The sequence below is a fragment of the Notolabrus celidotus genome, chromosome 13 (genome assembly GCF_009762535.1).
Source record: "Notolabrus celidotus isolate fNotCel1 chromosome 13, fNotCel1.pri, whole genome shotgun sequence".
Taxonomy (NCBI): Eukaryota; Metazoa; Chordata; class Actinopteri; order Labriformes; family Labridae; genus Notolabrus; species Notolabrus celidotus.
Genome location: NC_048284.1, coordinates 5,621,871 through 5,642,443, shown reverse-complemented (window position 1 = coordinate 5,642,443; position 20,573 = coordinate 5,621,871). Strand labels below are relative to the sequence as shown.

The following is a 20,573-nucleotide window of genomic DNA, read 5'->3' as shown; positions in this document are numbered from 1 at the left end:
TAAAATGTATGTTGTATGGTAGATGATGTTTATTACAGAGCACAATTTACATTGCACGGTAGATAATGTGTACTGCACAGTGGGAAAAAAATATAGTATGCTACAGAAACATATTGCAGTAAAAAAATGTACTGTACGAGAAGAAAAAAAAATGAGTGTAGAAATGTGATGATTAAATAATGATGAGATCAAAAAAGGGTGATAATGCATCAACAGTGGGTTTATATGTGTGTGTAAGGACAAAGAATACTCACGGCAGCCTCTTAGATTTGCAGGGTTATTCAAAATTGCAGCGCAAAAAAAAAAAACAGAAACATTGCAAATCCGTCCAAATCAGAAAATTTGGCAGACAAGTAAACTAGTTTCATTTTGTGAGACTTTCCTCCACTTGTCCTGAGTTGCTCTTACAGAGTAATCTGTCTGCCTGTGTCTCTGTGATTGGCTTCTGCAGCTCAGTCTTCAGTTGTTGTACCGTTGGCTGGAGGACGCAGCTGTGGATGGGGAGCTGGGTTCCTTCATTCTTGTGCTGTTTTTTTCAAATACTGGGGTCAAGTGAGCTGTGCAAATAAAGTGTGAGTTTAACATTGTGTTGTTTTTTCTGTGTGTGTTCAGGAGGACAGCCCTCAGCTCCATCACCAGCACACCTCGCCCCGCGAACGACGCGCCATCCGCGACAACATCTACAAGAACAAGCGCTGCCGCATGGAAACCTGCTTCGACTTTTCTCGCTGCCAGTCGGGCTTCAGGGTTTACATCTACCCTCCGCAGAGAGGGGACGAGATCTCAGAGACCTACCAGAAGATCCTGACCTCCATCGAGGGGTCTCGCTTCCACACCGCAGACCCCTCCCGGGCCTGTTTGTTCATCCTGGCTGTGGACACGTTGGACAGAGACCAGCTCTCGGCTCAATTCGTGCAGAACGTGAGGCACCGCATCCAGAGCCTGCCGACGTGGAACGATGGCAAGAACCACCTCATATTCAACCTCTACTCCGGAACGTGGCCGGATTACACGGAGGACTTGGGATTCGAGGTTGGCCAGGCTATGCTAGCCAAGGCGAGCGCGGATGCGGTCAACTTCCGGCCAAACTTTGATATCTCGATCCCTCTTTTCTCCAAGGATCACCCTCTGAAGAGAGGAGGCGTAGGTTATCCCACGCTCAACGACGCACCGCCATCCAGGAAGTACCGGCTGGTTTTCAAAGGGAAGCGATATCTAACCGGCATCGGATCTGAGACGAGGAACGCTCTTTATCACATCCACAACGGGGAAGATATTATCCTGCTGACCACGTGTAAACACGGGAAGGAGTGGGAGAAACACAAGGACTCTCGCTGTGACCGAGATAACGAAGAATACTCAAAGTAAGTCCCGCTTTGTGATCTCTGTTGCTTGTTCTGCTGCTTTTGGATGTGCTGTTACAAGAAGAGCTTCTTGGTTTGGAAGATTTATCAATTAAGAGAATGTATGAGTCTCTTTTTTCAGTGCTTGGATTGTATTTCTCTCTCTGTAGGAGCTGCCTGTCTCCCCGTAAAAAGGCTACATTTTAGCAGACATTAGCACTTGTGGCAGTTACCTCATTATCAGCTCTCTCTCGCTGTCAGTGATTTGAAATGCAGTGTGTCTCTGCATCATTACAGCTCCTCACTACTGCTTGTTGTGTTTGTGTGCAGGAGACGCGTGCTGCTGCTGCTGTCGATCATTACAAATGTGGTTCATAGGCTGAAGGCGCTCCTTTCTTGAGAGTTTTTGGGAACTCGCTGAAGTGCACAAAGCTCCTCTTCTTTATTTGCATGAAACAGGTTGCAGGATGCTTTCATGTGCATCTTTCACAATCGTCATGGGAGTTGAGCTTCAGTGTTTTCTGAGCTCCAGAGACAAAATGCTGCAGAAATGCAAGTGTGTGTGTCTGCTGTGAGAGGAGCAGGCGTTAAATGTTGTGAGGGAAAGTTTTGTCGTCTCAGCAGTTGGTCGTGAGACAGGAAGAGGAGCTCACCTTTTTGTGAAATTTTCAGCGAGCGCTGGCAGCTGAAAGAAGAAGAAGAAGCGTTGCATGTGGACTGAAATTGGGAACAACATTCTCAAGTTCTGTCACTCTTTCCTGGAAGTGTTAGCCAAAGAGTCATCTGTTGCATATTTCAGGTTTAGATATCGCAGAGACCCGAAGGACGTCCACAGAGGAGCCGGCACGCTGCTAAGTGCTTACTGAAAACAGCAGCTGAAGTTTTTAAGACTGGGCATGTTTTACAAAGTGCAGTCTGCAAATCTGGCTCCATCGAGGGCATTCATTTGAAAATTTGGCAAAGGTTGAGGGGGTTTTATTTAATTATTTTGTGATGAATTGTTTATCGGTTGTTTTTCAGTAGCCTTGATATCGCAAAACATGGCCCAAGTAATAATTCAACCTGATCATTAACTCCCATCTACACTCACCCCATCCTGAAAGGCAGCGTACATAGGCACCTGATGTAAAAAAGAAAAGAACCCTCATAGATAGTTAGGAAAGTAAACAAAAAAAGTATGCACTACTACTACTACTACTACTGCTGCTACTACTACTACTGCTGCTGTTACTACTACTACTACTACTACTACTACTACTAGTACTGCTGCTACTACTACTACTACTACTACTAGTACTGCTGCTGCTACTACTACTACTACTGATACTATTACTACTACTACCTCTGCTACTACTACTACTACTACTACTACTACTACCTCTGCTACTACTACTACTACGACTACGACTACTACTACTACTACTACTACTACTACTACCTCTGCTACTACTACTACTACTACTACTACTACTACTACTACTGCTGCTGCTGCTACTACTACTACTACTACTGCTGCTACTGCTGCTGCTGCTACTACTACTCCTACTACTACTACTACTACCTCTGCTACTACTACTACTACTACTACTACTACTACTACCTCTGCTACTACTACTACTACTACTACTACCTCTGCTACTACTACTACTACTACTACTACTACTACTACTACCTCTGCTACTACTACTACTACGACTACGACTACTACTACTACTACTACTACTACTACGACTACTACTACTACTACTACTAATAATAATAAAAATAATAATAATGATGATGATGATGATGATGATAATAATAATAATAATAGGAAATAATAATAATAATGATAATAATAATAATAAAAATAATAAACTAAGTAAATAAGTATATAAATAAATAGAACAGGATTTTAACATTTTAGTTTGTTTTTTTAAACTCTGCCCTGTAAGGTGACCTTGAGTGCTCTGAAAGGCCTCTTTAAATACAATTTATTATTATTTTTATTATTATTTTATTATTATTTTTTTTTTGTATTACTATTTTCTCATTATTTTTTATTTATTTTCTTATTATTTTTACGAGTGGTATTTATTTGTATTATTTATTACTATTATATAATATGTAATTATTTTATAATTATTTATTATTATTGTTTTTATTATATTATACATTTATTATTCTTATTCTTATTATTATATAAAATGTAATTACTATTTATTATTATTATTATTATTATTATTATTATTATATGTATTATTATTATATAATATGTAATTATTATTAATAATTTTTTGTTAATTTTATTATTATTACTATTAAAAGCAGGATTAAATGAGGTCAAACATCAGCATGTGCAAAAACATACATTTGTCATAAATCATTTTTTATAGTTTATTTTAGTGATAAAAGTATAAAGTACTTTACCTGTGGTCATATAAATCCAACCTTTGTTAAGATATACTTCAATGTGTTTTAATCTTCATCTAAAAATCTGAAATAAGAGGAATTGTGGGCTGTGTTCAAACAAGAAGGTTCCCACACACTCTAGTAAAACCATTTAGCTGTAATGTGTACACTGATGTTCCAGTGTTCTCAGTGTCAGCAGAAACTGATAATATATACAAATATATAACATGATTTTCAATATTCGTCCTTAATTAATAGTATCAATAACGAGGACTCGACTCAGACTCCACTTGGTTTCTTCTTTGGTGACTCAGACTGAACTTGGACTAAAGTTTTGGTGACACGGCTACAACACTGGAGGAGGGGCATGAAACAGCAAAGTTAACTCAAGTCAGTCAGAGCTCTGTTTACACACAGCACTTGAGTTATTGTAGTCTGCTGCCTTCTGCCACCAGTGACTTGTCATGATTCACTTTGTAACTATTTACTTCTGACTGAAGAGATGAGTCAGTTTGATGGCTCTGTTCCTACAAGGACGATCCTTCCCTCCTGAGAGATTCTTGCCATTGAACGAGTCCAGCTTCGTCTGTCTGTAAACAAGACAAAAGGACAGCTGCACAATCATCTACAATCCCGAGGTTGTGACTGAGGAAGCCTTCTTGTGTGTTTGCTGCCGCCTGCTCTGCTTCTTCACATCCATGCAGACACCAGCCCGAGCAGCCGTCAAGGATCCAACCCCGACACGGCTCCCTGATGGGAACAGAAACCGACGAGGATCTGGAAGCCTCGGGCGCTCGATAATTGCCCTCCAATTGAATTAAGCTGTGAATGAAGGGGACAGATAGAGATCTCACCTCCCGCTGAGCAGCGCCAGATTGAACTCCGGCTGTTTTACTGTACATAGATAACAGCACTTCACCAATTAGAGCCTCGCTGTCTCAAGTGTCCCTCCAAAGAATGTTTGAGGCTGAGGGGCTGGATTCACAGAGCGGCAGATAAGAATCGCTCATTTCAGATCGCTGTCACGTCTTTCAGGACGGCTTTCATGGTCAGGAGAGAGGAGGGAAGAAGCCGGAAGGGGGTAGATGATGGTCAGATGTGATGAGAGGTGTCCCACTGACATCTCCATTCTGCTTTTCCTCTCTGCTCATCGACCTCCTCTTTTCTCTTGGCTCTTTTGGACCCTTAAGCTGTTCTAGCTGCTTTTGTTCTTCCTCCTTCACCTCCATACTTCAGATTCACTGACAGGTCTGATGGCGGTGTCACATACTCCTCTTAAAGACACACATAGGGACATTAAATAAAGACATTACTTTTACTCCTTAGCAGCATTTTAATACAAATATATGACTGTACACTGTGTATTCTACAAGTCAGTGTAATCCACAGCTCAGGTTTGTTACCAGTGACTTCCAATGCAACATCTCTAGCCTTTTTCATATTACTAGTTCAAGGCCCAATGTTTACACCCCTGTAACGTCTCACCAAGTCCTCCACTGGCTATGTGGGCATCAGGAGTAGGCAGCAGAGCAGGCAGAGCAGGACAGCACTGTGTGTGTTTTCAAGTCTGAGTGTGTGAAGCTCACGCTGTGTGTTTACAGGCATCAATATTACACCAGTGTGAAAGTACAGAGACATGATGAAGGTGGAGCTTTGTGTTGTGGACTTGAGAGTTTATAACTGTTGGAGAGTAAAAGTGCATATTTTATTTCAAAGCATCCTCCTCAACCATAACTAACATTGTCATATTATTGCAATATTCATAGGAAACTGGATGAAAAGCTATCAGTCAAATTAGGGGAAGGCAAGACGAGGCTGGAGTGACATTTGACTTCATAACTTTTTTTAATGGGGCGTTCACACCAAATTTGATAAAGTGTATTTGCAGGAATTAATTGCATGTAAAGTCAATGTGAAGACATGAATTGGACGGCGTGAATGGTGCATTACGCGTGAATGACCCTTATTATTTGCACAAATTAATTGGCCAGAGTTGAAAATATATTGATCATGCTGTAATAGCCAATCAGCTTGCAGATCCCTTGTTGATTAATGATGTAACTTACAGACCGACAGAGGTTCATTCATCTGGAATATATAGGACAAATTGATATATTATCAATGTGTGGCCTCCCAGAACTTTGTCACACTACCTACTTTTTATGGGCTCAGCAAGAAACAGGAGCTCACTTTGAGGAAAGTGAGTGAGGAGGTAAGATTATCAGGTCTGTCACTTGAATCCAGCTATCGGAGGAAGTTAGTTCTGCCCTCTTTAGCATAACATGCATCCCAATTCAACATGAGCGAGTTTGTGCAAATTAAACAAATAAACACAAGACATTCTCATGATTGCATTCGTGAATAGTGCGATTGTTGGAGTCTGGTGTGAGCACGACATAAAAACTTATTTCAGTCCCTCCAGGAAGGATTTTTTCGCGGCCCTGCAATTTTTTACAATCAGCGCAACTTTCCTGCAAATTTGACCAATTACCTCAATCTCAGCCCCTGTACGTCATCAGTTTTGTCATCAATTTCACTTCCTAGGAACATAAACATAAGTCCTCACTTGATCGGCACTTTTCAAAACACGCACAGAGAACGGGTGAAAAGAGAGGACAGCAGGCAGGACAAGTGACGATGACAACGTTGTTATTTATAGATTGAAGGGCTCAGTGTTAGCTTGGTCTCTACCTGCAGCAGGTGTGCTTTATGAACCAGCTCTCCTCACCTCCATGCATCTGTCTCATCTTCATTGAGGATTTTTACCCCCCGGTGTGCGTTAGTGACAAAGACAAAACCGGGGGACGTCTGTTTACTATTTGATGTTTGACGTTGTTGCCGTGGTTACCGTAAAAAGCTCTGCATCTACAGCTTGATTTAATCCAGTTTGGTGAAACATCAGACACATTTAGTAAGTTTTGATCAACTCCTTGTCATCAAAGATGCAGATTAATTTCCGAGTGCCGTGAACTGACTGTGCATCAGTCGCTGCGAGGTGCATTCAGGGACCGTCGTAAATGTGCAATACGGTCTTTTCATGGCATTTTCCTGTGAATCAAGAGAATCAAAATACAGTCAGTGGCCACATCAAGAATGTTTTCTAAAAATAACTGTCATTTAGCATATTTACTTGCCCCTGAGATGTTATTGGGGAAAAAAAGCAACAAAAAAATAATCGCAACTTTCACCGCAATTTTTTCAAAAAGCTGTCGCAAATTCAGGCTTTTTGGGCCGCAACAATCACAAAAAAATCCCGCAAAATCCTGGAGGGACTGTTATTTGACTTATATACATGTCATCATCCATTTCTAATGATGTTCACAGTTATGTTTTATCTGCGTCACCAGCCCTGTGACCAAAACTACTTGTTAAATGAAAACTCACTGTCTTCTGCTGCATATTATTTTGCATTACATGTTGTCCACAGACACTCTGTCTTTTCTACAAACCCCCCCCAAAAAGCACCCAAACTGGCAAGGGAACCTTTTACAGTTATATTTCTGGGGCTTTTACACCTTTTATTCAGAAAGGAGAGGACATTGGACAGGGCATGAAACCAGGAGAGAGTGTGGGGATGACAGGAAACAGGAAAGTGGCCGTTACTTATTCGTCTTCCCTCCGTTTTATGAATGGCAACCAGCATGTAGAACTACGATCCCGTGATATGGACCAATTAGCTGAACAGTATTACCATTGGGGATGGGCCTTTCAAGCCAAAATACTATTCGATAATTATTGGCATCTATTTGACGATTATTCCAATAATTCTTCTTCTTTTGCTATTTAATGCAGTTTGCATTCTTCTTCTTCTGTTACTTAATACGGTCTGCAAACGGCTTTAAGACGCTTTATAGCCATCGTCTGGCGGGAATACTGTATTACAACCAGGCACAGATAAAAAGTAACTCTTCCATTTTTACCAAGTGAGCGAGTATTCGAAAATCATTGCCCATCCCTAATTACCATATGCTTGTTTTTAGCCTGGTGTCAGTATTTTAGATCATAACAGATGCTTATCATCCATACTGTTACATAGCGGCAGCCCTACTTTGATGAATCTACTGATGTATAGTTTACCACTTAACAAGATGTAAACATGTCCATAACACGGAAACAGCATCGTGATGGACAGATATTTACACCCACACCTAACTCTGTCATCCTTCAACAAATGTGTTTCCATCGCTGATTGTTTCATTATAAAAAAAGAACGTAAAGACATCAAATGAATTAGTTAGAGAGTGCTCCTTCTATTCAGCGCTATGATTTGATGCGTCCCAGCGTGCATAGAAAACACTCTCAGATGGAAACACAGCTGCTGTCACATCTGTGAGTGTTTGGCAGCTGCACAATTCAATATGTATGACGAGAGAAAGGAGTCTGACAGTATTAATTAAAATGTCAGCTGTGGTCATGTGGGTGGCCAACGCTCTGTGTGTGTGTGTGTGTGTGTTAGTGTGTGTGTGTGTGTTCGTGGGTGTGTGTTTGTACTTCCTGAGTTATTTCTTGTTGTGAGATGTTCCGTTAAAGCACATCAAAAAGTCAATGTCCTCCTTCCTTGTTGCTGCTTATCTTCCTCTCTCAAGCATCCTCCTCTCCTCACCTTGTTCTCCTCTTCATCCTCTCCTCCTCCTCCTTCCCATTCTCTTGTTCTCTCCATCGTTCTCTTATCTGTCCTCGTCCTCCCTCTGCTCCCTCTTTTTTTTTCTTCCCCTCTTCCCCTCTCGCCCGCCGTGCCAAACCAAAGCGTGGAAAAGGTTTTAGTTGCTGTCTCAGTGCATCTTTAATGCAAGGCATGATGAGGAGCACCACAAGGAATAATAACAGAGTCTGCCAGTGAGGGAGGAGGAGAGAGAGAGAGGGAGGGGATGAGGAGAGGGATGATTCTAAACTTCTGAGAAACTTTGATGTCTAACTGATTAAACGCCCCAATTAAAATGAAACACAAGGCTAGATTCTGGTTGTTTGAAATGAAACATAAAAAAGAAGGTAATAAAATCTTGGGTCAAGTGAACCAAAGTGAGTTTAAGTGTGCATCTAGGGTGTCTATTTGCCTTGATGGCTAATACTCCAAGCAGCATCCTCCTGTGCTGAAGATGAAGCTACCACAGCCAAACCTTGGTGTTCCAAGTCACTGAAGAAATTCAGAATTTATCGACTGCACTGAATCCATTTCACAGGAATTACAAAACATTGTCAATCAATTTCACATGAACGACAGCCAAGTAAAACAAAGTATCTACTGCACATATGGTCTATGACAGAGGCCCTCAATAGGCGTCCCGGGCCGCCGGCGTTGCTATTTGTGAGCACGTGTATACCACGACTTGTCTCCATGCCAACGATACGCAGACAGAATGTTACTGGGTCACTTAGAGCAGGGGTTCTCAAACTTTTCGGAGCCAGGGACCCCTTACAGGTGAGAAAATTGTCCAAAGACCCCCTCATAATTGTAACACAGATTAAGCACATTAGTGATGTGTCATGATCAAAAGCTGCGGTTCTGAGAGCCGATGCTTTATAGTGAATCAGAAGAGCCGGCTCACATCGAGAGAGAGCCGGCTCCCAGTTTTTTTCCTCTCGCTGCTTAGCTCTCACAGTGCTCAGGCCCAGCTCTGCTCACAGCAGAACTTTGTTTTGATTGGTCAGCATGGCAGCCATGCGGCCAATCACATGTGAGGATATAGGATACAGGTGATGGAGGGGAGGCTGTGTATCCTGGCTTCATCTGTTCCTTCTGAGAGGGTTAGGGTTAGGGTTCTTCTCAAAGACGGGAAATTTTCACTGAGAGGAGAAATCGGATCAGCCAATCCAAGCTGAGGCATTTGACTTTTCTCAATGTCAACCTGAGGACATTAATGATGTTTATTTCTGGTTTGGTTTGCTTGAGTTGGTCCTGGTTCTTTTTCCTTGAGTTTGGTTCTGGTTTGGTTCTGGTTCTATTTGCTTGAGTTTATTTCTGGTTCGGTTCTAGTTCGGTTCTGGTTCGGTTCTGGTTCGGTTCTAGTTCGGTTCTGGTTCGGTTCTGATTCGGTTCTGGTTCGGTTCTGGTTCGGTTCTGGTTCGGTTCTGGTTCGGTTTGCTCGAGTTCCGTTCTGGTTCGGTTCTGGTTCGGTTCGGTTCTGGTTCTGGTTCGGTTCTGGTCCTGTTTGCTTGAGTTTATTTCTGGTTCGGTTCTAGTTCGGTTCTGGTTCGGTTCTGATTCGGTTCTGATTCGGTTCGGGTTCGGTTCTGGTTCGGTTCTGGTTCGGTTTGCTCGAGTTCCGTTCTGGTTAGGTTCTGGTTCGGTTCGGTTCTGGTTCTGGTTCGGTTCTGGTCCTGTTTGTTTGAGTTTATTTCTGGTTCGGTTCTGTTCGGTTTGCTTGAGTTTGGTTCTGGTTCGGTTCTGGTTCGGTTCTGTTTTGGTTCTGATTCCGTTCTGATTCCGTTCTGGATCAGTTTGCTTGAGTTCGGTTCTGGTTCAGTTCTGGTTCGGTTCTGGTTTGGTTCTGGTTCGGTTCTGGTTCGGTTATGGTTCGGTTTGCATAAGTTAAGTTCTGGTTCTAACCCTAACCCTAATCACAACCCTAACCCTAATCACAACCCTAACCCTAACCCTAATCCAACCCTAATCTTAACCCTAACCCTAATCACAACCCTAACCCTAACCCTAATCACAACCCTAACCCTAACCCTAATCACAACCCTAGACCTAATCACAACCCTAACCCTAACCCTAATCACAACCCTAACCCTAACCCCAACCCTAATCACAACCCTAACCCTAACCCTAATCCAACCCTAATCACAACACTAACCCTAACCCTAATCCAACCCTAATCACAACCCTAACCCTAATCACAACCCTAACCCTAATCACAACCCTAACCCTAATCACAACCCTAACCCTAACCCTAATCACAACCCTAACCCTAATCTTAACCCTAATCTCAACCCTCACCCTAATCTTAACCCTAACCCTAACCCTAATCACAACCCTAACCCTAATCCTAATCACAACCCTAACCCTAATACAACCGTAACCCTAATCACAACCCTAACCCTAACCCTAATCTTGACCCTAACCGTAATCCAACCCTAACCCTAATCACAACCCTAACCCTAATCACAACCCTAACCCTTATCACAAACCTAACCCTAACCCTAATCCCAAACCTAATCCTAACCCTAATCCCAACCCTAACCCTAATCACAACCCTAACCCTAATCACAAACCTAACCCTAACCCTAATCCCAACCCTAATCCCAAACCTAATCCTAACCCTAATCCCAACCCTAACCCTAATCCCAACCCTAACCCTTATCACAACCCTAACCACAACCCTAACCCTAATCATAACCCTAACCCTAACCCTTTTCACAACCCTAACCCTAACCCTAATCATAACCCTAACCCTAATCATAACCCTAACCCTAACCCTAATCCAACCCTAATCACAACACTAACCCTAACCCTAATCCAACCCTAATCACAACCCTAACCCTAATCATAACCCTAACCCTAACCCTTTTCACAACCCTAACCCTAACCCTAATCATAACCCTAACCCTAATCACAACCCTAACCCTAACCCTAATCCAACCCTAATCACAACACTAACCCTAACCCTAATCCAACCCTAATCACAACCCTAACCCTAATCACAACCCTAACCCTAATCACAACCCTAACCCTAATCACAACCCTAACCCTAACCCTAATCACAACCCTAACCCTAATCTTAACCCTAATCTCAACCCTCACCCTAATCACAACCCTAATCACAACCCTAATCACAACCCTAACCCTAATCTTAACCCTAACCCTAACCCTAATCACAACCCTAACCCTAATCCTAATCACAACCCTAACCCTAATACAACCGTAACCCTAATCACAACCCTAACCCTAACCCTAATCTTGACCCTAACCGTAATCCAACCCTAACCCTAATCACAACCCTAACCCTAATCACAACCCTAACCCTTATCACAAACCTAACCCTAACCCTAATCCCAAACCTAATCCTAACCCTAATCCCAACCCTAACCCTAATCACAACCCTAACCCTAATCACAAACCTAACCCTAACCCTAATCCCAACCCTAATCCCAAACCTAATCCTAACCCTAATCCCAACCCTAACCCTAATCCCAACCCTAACCCTTATCACAACCCTAACCACAACCCTAACCCTAATCATAACCCTAACCCTAACCCTTTTCACAACCCTAACCCTAACCCTAATCATAACCCTAACCCTAATCATAACCCTAACCCTAACCACAACCCTAACCCTAATCATAACCCTAACCCTAACCCTATTCACAACCCTAACCCTAATCCTAACCCTAACCCTAACCCTATTCACAACCCTAACCCTAATCACAACCCTAACCCTAACCCTAATCATAACCCTAACCCTAACCCTATTCACAACCCTAACCCTAATCATAACCCTAACCCTAATCACAACCCTAACCCTAACCCTAATCACAACCCTAACCCTAATCACAAACCTAACCCTAATCACAACCCTAACCCTAACCCTAATCACAACCCTAACCCTAATCACAAACCTAACCCTAATCACAACCCTAACCCTAACCCTAATCACAACCCTAACCCTAATCACAACCCTAACCCTAACCCTAATCACAACCCTAACCCTAATCACAACCCTAACCCTAATCACAACCCTAACCCTAATCACAACCCTAACCCTAATCACAACCCTAACCCTAACCCTAATTACAACCCTAACCCTAATCACAACCCTAACCCTAATCACAACCCTAACCCTAACCCTAATCACAACCCTAACTCTAATCACAACCCTAACCCTAATCACAACCCTAACCCTAATCACAACCCTATCCCTACTACAAAAGATCCTAAATTAAGAGCAGTTGGGAGTCGAAAGAGCCGGCTCTTCTTTGGGAGTCGAGTCAAAAGAGCCGGCTCTCTGAAAAGTGCCGAACTTCCCATCACTAACGCACAAGCTTACTACCATTTGCACTCTTAGTTGCCCTCGGAACTATTTGTATTGTAAAACGTATCAATGTAAATTTCTTTTAGTGCTGATTAAAGATACAAAAGTCAAACTTCTAACACAAACATTTAGGGCTTTAAATGCATTAAGTACAAAAAATTGAGCTTTGGTCCGTAAACGCTGTCACTGGTAATTTATTGAAATCCATCAGTACAGCTGAAAAGATGTGTTTACTGAAGAAAATATTGAATCTTGACAGCAGTGTTGTTTCCTGGTTGTTGTATCGAGCATGTTTGTGTGTTTGTACACAGGATTCTTTACCAGATATTTAACTGTGCCTTAGGAGCCTCTAGGCGTCTTCAGATTCCTCGGGTCTGCAGCAGACAGCAGCTGAACTCATCAATACATTGAAGGTTTCTGCCAAGGCTGGTCGGAGGCTAAAAAGGAAGCTTTATCGATCGTGTTTGATTTGACCACTGCAGCCAATCAGCAGATGAATGGAGGTTAATGGTCCTTCTTGGTGTGTGAAAGCCAAACATAGATTGGCATTTAGTGTGACGAGGCCTTGGCATTTGATTTAGCTGACCCTCTGACAGTCTGGACGGGGGAAAGGAGTTTAAGTGTAAAAGGCTGAAGCAGGGACTGTGAAAATCACAAACGTGGACAGAGTCTGATCATTAACATTTATGGAAGGGATTGAATTAAGTTTTTCCATCTGCTCTGAGTATTGCAGGTGAATGCTTCAATCCAATAAAATAACACATTTAATGTTGCATCTAATATTCTGCACTTTACTTGTTTACATATGTGGTAGCACAAGCTATCCCTATATGTCTGAAGCAGATGTACTGTAGTGTAAGCTCAGTGAGGACACCAGGAACTGAATTATTTTGGGTTGAATTGTTGGATGTTTCAATTTCTTATTTATACAGAACACATTAAATACATAATGTAGCTATTGATTTGAAGTTTCAAAAATCAGTTTGATTTGATTTAAACAGACAGCCATTCACAGCACTGTCACTTTAAGTTATTGAAATAGTTGTTTTGTTTTACACTTTCTTTTTTCTTTTCCATAAAAAAATCCCTTTGTTTTTTCAAAATCACAGGGATTAAAAGCAATCTGTTTCCAAAACCTCAGCTCAAGCATCACTTGTTTTTATAAGATAGTTTTAAGGGTTTTCATAAACCGGCTCTGTCTTTTAGTAGGTAAGAAAATGTAACTGTGAAGGATTTGCCCTTTGGTAAAATACAGATGCTGAACCAGTCAACATAACCAGCGGGGGAGTCTCTGTTTGTAAATAAAGTATGATTCACCTTTTATTTTTGTTGATATATTGGAAAAGATTACATCCAGCAATGTTGCTTTGCTGAAAATTGACATTAATAGGACAATGTTAAATCATTTTAGCCTTCACCTGGGATGCACTCGTATATCAACAATTAACTGTTGTCTGTTGTTAATATTTTGTATACTTATCAAAATCAGAGACAGAAATACTTTGTATAATATGTATACTTACTTCAAAGAAACACTATGTACAAAAGCGCAGGGAATGAAGGTAATACAATGATGTTCAGTGGGAGGGTTATTGCACAGAGTACAGCGTATTTTACAGTGATCAGATGGAGGAGTATTAGAGTTGATGGCCACAGGCAGGAATGACCTGTAGCGTTCTGTGGTGCATTTAGGAGGAATGAGTTATCAATTTATATCTTGTAGGCCCAAAAATGCTGGTCTTATATTGTCTAAGCTGTTGTGCATCCTCCCGCCACTAGCTGGGGCTGTTGCTCTCATTAAAGGCTTCTGCCATAATGGTGTAATGATCTACTACCTGGATGTAAATGAGTACAGATTACAGATGGCATCTCATAGGACTGAAAGCTGGTGGTGATAGCTCTGCTAGTGGTAGCCATACTCGACTAGCAAATTTGACATTGTTTAGACCCTGCAGTGTCATGTTCAGCATTGTGAATAAATTATGCTCAGTTTTGATTGATTTCTAAATGTTTTCTGACCTTCAGACTAGTCTATTTGTCCCAATTTAAATAAGTCACTTCAGAATATCTCTACTTCCTGTGTGGCCCTGCATTCATGTTGACCTTGAAGCTATATGGTTCAGGTTTCTCTTTGACATTTGAAATATCTTTAAGGTAAATAATCCCAGAAAAGCTACTTTTGGTACATATTTGTTCAATTAATTTTTTTTCGTTTTTTAAAATATTTTTGGGGCTTTTTTACACCTTTTATTAGAGAGGACATGCAGGAAAGCGTCCGGAATCAAAACCCAGGTTGCCTGCCATAGGCGCGCAATTTAACCATTAGGCTAATTCTACAATCTTATCACATGATCTTTATCATGGACACCTTACTTCAATGCTTCTAGAAGTAAAGTCCTTGAAGTCTTGACAAGTAAATAGAAAAAAAAAAAGAAGTAAATGAGGGTTTAGGGTTCAATGTCTTCCCCAAGGACACTTCCACATGTGGACTTTAGGAGCTTGGATTAAACTGCCAACCCACCGATTGAGAGATGACCGACTCTGATGCTGAGCTAAAGATCTCATAATCAATTATTGTTACTGTTGAAGTGCATGCCGTAAAATTCAAGCTCCCAAAGAGCCCCTAAAGAGGAGTTGGTGGGGTACTTAACAAAGCTGAAACTATGGAAATACTGGATCTGAATTTGCAGGGAGGCCAAAAACAGGATCTCGAAAGTGATCCGAATAACCCCGGTGTTGAGGACTCCAAACACAAACCCTGGTCCTGCACTTTGTACTCCAACCATTCATCACATCGCCTCAGTTCAATATTCGACGGTGCAAAACAAAATACTTCTTTGAATGGAAAAACATTGCTTCTGAAAATTGCCCAGCCAGCCGTTACATTTCCTTCTCAGGGACACAGATTACTATCATACACACAAATCATCTCTCAGATTGCTCCGTTTCTTCAGAGATGTTCAAACTTTAAGTTTCAGAACACTTTCAGAACTTCTCTTGAGTTTCCTCCAGCTTTGAACACATCAGGCCTTCTTGATGCTCCCTCTCCTCCAACTTCTCCTGATCTTTGCTCCACATATCAGAGGAAAACCTCAACTTTTGCATCCCTCCTCTCCAAGAAAGAGTAAATGCCCATTCCTGGTAACACACATCTGACAGTCATGACAACGCACACCGCAGGAACAATCTCTTCTTCTGTGAAAACAACATGTGAAGCTGTGCTGTCTGTCTGCAGAAAGGATGTCATTTTCTGCAGCCGTGTGAAGTGCTGCCAGCCTTCTCTTCACTCAGCCTTACATCACTCGCTTTCTCCTCCTGCACCCAGAAACTAAGCCAGGAACACGATTCAACTCAATCACTGTTTTTTTTACCCTCCTCCTCTGCCGTCTCATTTCCGCATCTCTGCCTACCGCACTCTAATTTGTCCCTTTTTCGTCTTTCTGTCTCTTTCTTTCCTTCTCCTTCTCCTCCCTCTCTCTGTCCATTTGCTAGCAGCGAGCTGACGATCAGTTGAGTTGAGGTAAAGGTGTGTGGGTTGCTCCAGTGTTGTTTTTCATCCATCCTCGCTCAGAGAGACACAGAGGACGGAATTAGAGAGGAGGTAAAAGAGTGGAAACACCGCCTGGCAGGATGGATTGCAGTACAAATCCATCACGCACACTGCTCTTTTGTCCCTGCAAAGACGGAGTGTTGTTCGTGTATGATTTTTCATTTGGTGCACGTCAACGTGCATATTTGTCTCTCCGCTGTTGCATAAATGGACTAGAGAGCAGAAAGACAAATATTTTCTTTACTGCAGCGTTTCTTTTACACATTTGCTGCAGTAGTAACTGAATGCATATGAATTACAGCAGATGCGTTTATCTCTTTCTCCTTGGGTTTGACCCTCACTGGAAATATTAGTAGTTTGTGTTGAAAAAGTGAAGTGAAACTGTTTCCTGTTTCTCACCAGGGGAAAGATTGTAGAGGATACTGAGGCTGGCTGCACACTGGAAGATTTGAGGCCCAATTTTCCAACTTCAATGGTGGGGGGGCTGACCTGATTTGAGGCTTGTTGTAGCCGATTGTTTGTCCGGGTTGAACTAGCATTACAGCAGTGTTAATTTTGGCGGCTATTTTCAGATTTAATCTTAGTCTTTAGACGAAAATGCCTGTTAGCTTTAGTCACATTTTAGTCTTTTCAGCCCTTTTTAGTCTTAGTCTAGTTTTAGTTGACGAAAACTCAAAACATTTGAAGTTAAATAATTAAGCCTGGCCCTGCTAAAATGTCAAAAGAAAACATTCTTTATGTGACCCCTGTGAATGTATCTTGATTCTCTAGATTCACAGAAAAATGCCATGAAAGGACTGTATTGCACATTTACGTCAGCCCCTGAATGCACCTCGCAGCGACAGAGGCACTGGACAGTCAGTCAGATCACAGCACTCTGAAATGCATCTGCATCTTTCAACTATGAGTTGATCAAAACTTACTAAATGTGTCTGATGTATCACCAAACTGGATTAAATCAATCTGCAGACGGGAGCTTTTCCCGGGGATCGCGGCAACAACGTCAAATATTAAACAGGCATCCCCCGGTCTTTGTCACTAACGCACACCTGGGGAAAAAAATCATCAATGAAGATGAGACAGATGCATGGAGGTGAGGAGAGCTGGTTCATAAAGCACACCTGCTGCAGGTAGAGACCAAGCTAACACTGAGCCCCTCAGATAATAACTCAGCCTGTCACAGGAATGAATCACTTTTCTTTCTAAAGATCAGACGCATAATTTTGTTGACGAAATTAACACTGCATTACAGGGGTTGGGGGGGGCAGTGGCCCAGTGGTCGTACCCGGATCTGTGTCCGGTCCATCTCCGATCCACTGCGGTCCAGCTGTGTGATTTGTCATCCATTAACACCCACCGGCTGCGTTTTACGGAGACAGCTGGACAGCTGGACTGAGGTTTTCCTGCTGTAATTACTGAATCAAGGATTCTCCTCCTCCTCTCCTCATCCATGTTGTCTTTCTGGTCCTCTGAAAACCTCTGACCTGTTGACTCCAGGCCTGGTATCCGCTCATCATGACGGTTTGTTGTTGTAGTTAAGTGAAATACGATCTGGTGATAACACAGAGTGTTTTATTCTGAAAATTAACCGGATGTCTTCATTTTGACTTCCTGTCCCGCTCCATCTGCTCTGTGGAGATTGATGCGTCATGCTCTGGTACCCGGCAGAAATAGAAGTCTTGTGTATCTGATCTGGAGGGCTCCGACCGGCCGGATCAGAGGCGCAGCTGAAACGCAACAGAGCGGATCCAGTGGAAGTTAACACATTGACTGGAATAGAAACCGATCAGATCCGGTGCCGTGACGGATCAGAGACGGACCGGACATGGATCTGGTGGAATTTGACTGTTAGCGCGCCCCATATACTGAGGCTACAGTCCTCGTCGCAGAGGTTGCTGGTTTGAATCCCAGCCTCAACCTTTTGCTGCATGTCTTCTCCCTCTCTCTACTCCCCACATTTCCCAGCTCTCTTCAGCTGTCCTATTAATAAAGGCAAAAATGCCAAAAAATAAAACTAAAAGAAAAAAAAAGAAGACTACTTGTTTATTCGTTGAATAGTTCCCAATAACTGTTGAATAATATTCTTTGCTTGAAATGCCCATCATTAAGATCAGTCTTAAAAACAAACATGTTGTAATTTAACTTATAGAAGGAGAAAGTTCTCGTTTTGATGCTTTTGCCTGATAAAAAGAAAAAAAATCAAAGGCTGTGACATTCATGAACATTCCCACATGCCTCACATCCCTCATTATATTTACATCCCATGTTCAAGCTGATAGTGAATATTTATGCCTGGTTCTTCACACAACTCACAAGAGAGAGTACAAAGTATCACTGAAAGAAGTCAGTCTGCGGTTGTATCTGATGTAAAAAAATATATATATTTCTGTTACCTTGACCTCATGTTGGAAAAGTTTTAGATTGAGTATCAGTTCAAATGACTATAGGAGCTTCTTTTATATTTTTAATCTCTGGATCTGTAAACCAAACTCCGATGCAGGATTTGGAAAGCAGCCTGGTTTTCTTTGATCAATGGGGGAGCCGATCAAAGCAGAGGAATTGGCAGCTGAACTGTTGTGATCAAAGTGAGGCTGAGTTTCATGTGATGTGATAGAAAGTGAAACACCACCGACGACTCTTTTAACATTGCACTGATAAGACTACTGTACGGAAAAAATACGATCATGGAGTAGTGTGAGGCTCATTTGGAGCAGTGTGTCAGTCATAAAAAGTTACTACATGTATGAAGGTGTTTTCATTGGTTTGATATTATGAGTGAGGGTCAGGTGTTCCAAGGGATTTGGTTACTGTTAAAGTAAGGGCAACCCTGTGGGGAACCCTATTTACCTTGTTGATCTCCACTTGACATGACATCTACCTTAACTACTAACATCACAGTATCTAAAATATGTTGCACTTGTTTGCATATACTTTTAACTTTAAAACATATCACGGTTACTTTGGATTATTTCTCCTAGGACGTACAAAGTCACAATTTCAAGCTAAAGAAAAAGTGCTACATTTAAAGCTCCTGTGAGGATTTTTAGCTAATTTGAAACAGACTTCCAATCGATTCCTATCGATGCCTTTTAAAGAGATAAGACAGCAAACAAGATCGTCAGCATGTAGTTTGATTATTTCTCTTAAGTTATTTTACTTCCTGAAACTGCTGCTGCAGGGTAGGTGTCGGAAAAGTGATTGACAGCAGGCTGCCGGGAGCAAAAGTTCTTCATGAGTGATACCATGGACTGTTAAAAGAAAGTAGGGTGAGATTTTTTTAGCGACAAGGCATACTTACACATGCACAGGACAAAATCAGTAAAGAGAAAATAGGTACAAGTTTGTCTACAAACTTATTTGTGGCGCCTAATTTGAAACTGAAAGTTACTTACTGTAGCTTTAAATGCAGAGCCACAAGCAGGCAAAGGCACAGTCCAAATAGTTGATTTTTAAAAGAAGTCCATCCTGTGACGATGGATTCTGGCCAATCAGATTTTAAGGGCGACACCTGCCACCCCTCTGGACACACCCCTGCTTTAAAGAGAGAGAGAAAGAATGTGTGGGTGTGTTTTGTGAGATTAATCTTCTTTTAAAGGGTGTACCAGTGTCCCACCTTGTGCATTACTTGCCCCAGTGTGTACCACCACTTCTAATTAGCCTAAGGCACACACACACACACACACACACACACACACACACACACACACACACACACACACACACACACACACACACACACACACACACACACACAAACACAAACACTTTCTCCTTTAGGCGTTTCCATTGAGAGCTGAGAGTCTCTTTGCAATTAATTTGCTTGTAGCAGCTCCAGTCAGACTGCTTCTCTTTGAGCCGGGCCCTTAAAACGTCGCCTGAAGTAAAAAGGTCCCGACTGCGCTGAAGTGTCCTTGAGCAAAAGAGAACAACATTTATATATTATCATGGATTAGTGTCACAGATTAAAAATTCAACACGAACGAAGTTTCCTTACACTGAATCTCAATTTAGGTTTTAATTTCTGCAATTTTACAACTACCTGATTTGATACTAAATTAAAGGAACCTTTATGTTAAGGACATGAAAAAATATGAAAAATGTAAAAACCAGAAGAAAATGATATTCAGTTTAGAGCAAACACACTGTCACATGCTTAAATAACACCAGTGGGGATTGTTTTACTGTCACAAAGCCTGATAAATAACACATTTCACCTAAATTATTTAAATCTTTCTTAATAAATGTTTTTTTTATTTGTATTTTTAACATTTTATTTTATAAGTTTGTGTTTTCAGCTTTGTTTTAGTCTGTGGTACT

At 41.7% G+C, this 20,573-nt stretch overlaps 1 protein-coding gene across 1 annotated transcript in view; it reads left to right on the top strand.

Annotated features, from left to right (window-relative positions):
* LOC117823771 (exostosin-1) overlaps positions 1–20,573 on the top strand; it is a 316,856-nt gene that overhangs the window by 7,290 nt on the left and 288,993 nt on the right. The window contains exon 3 of the mRNA XM_034699001.1: positions 613–1,364. Coding sequence (XP_034554892.1) covers positions 613–1,364 — 752 coding nt within the window. The remainder of the gene's footprint in view (positions 1–612; positions 1,365–20,573) is intronic.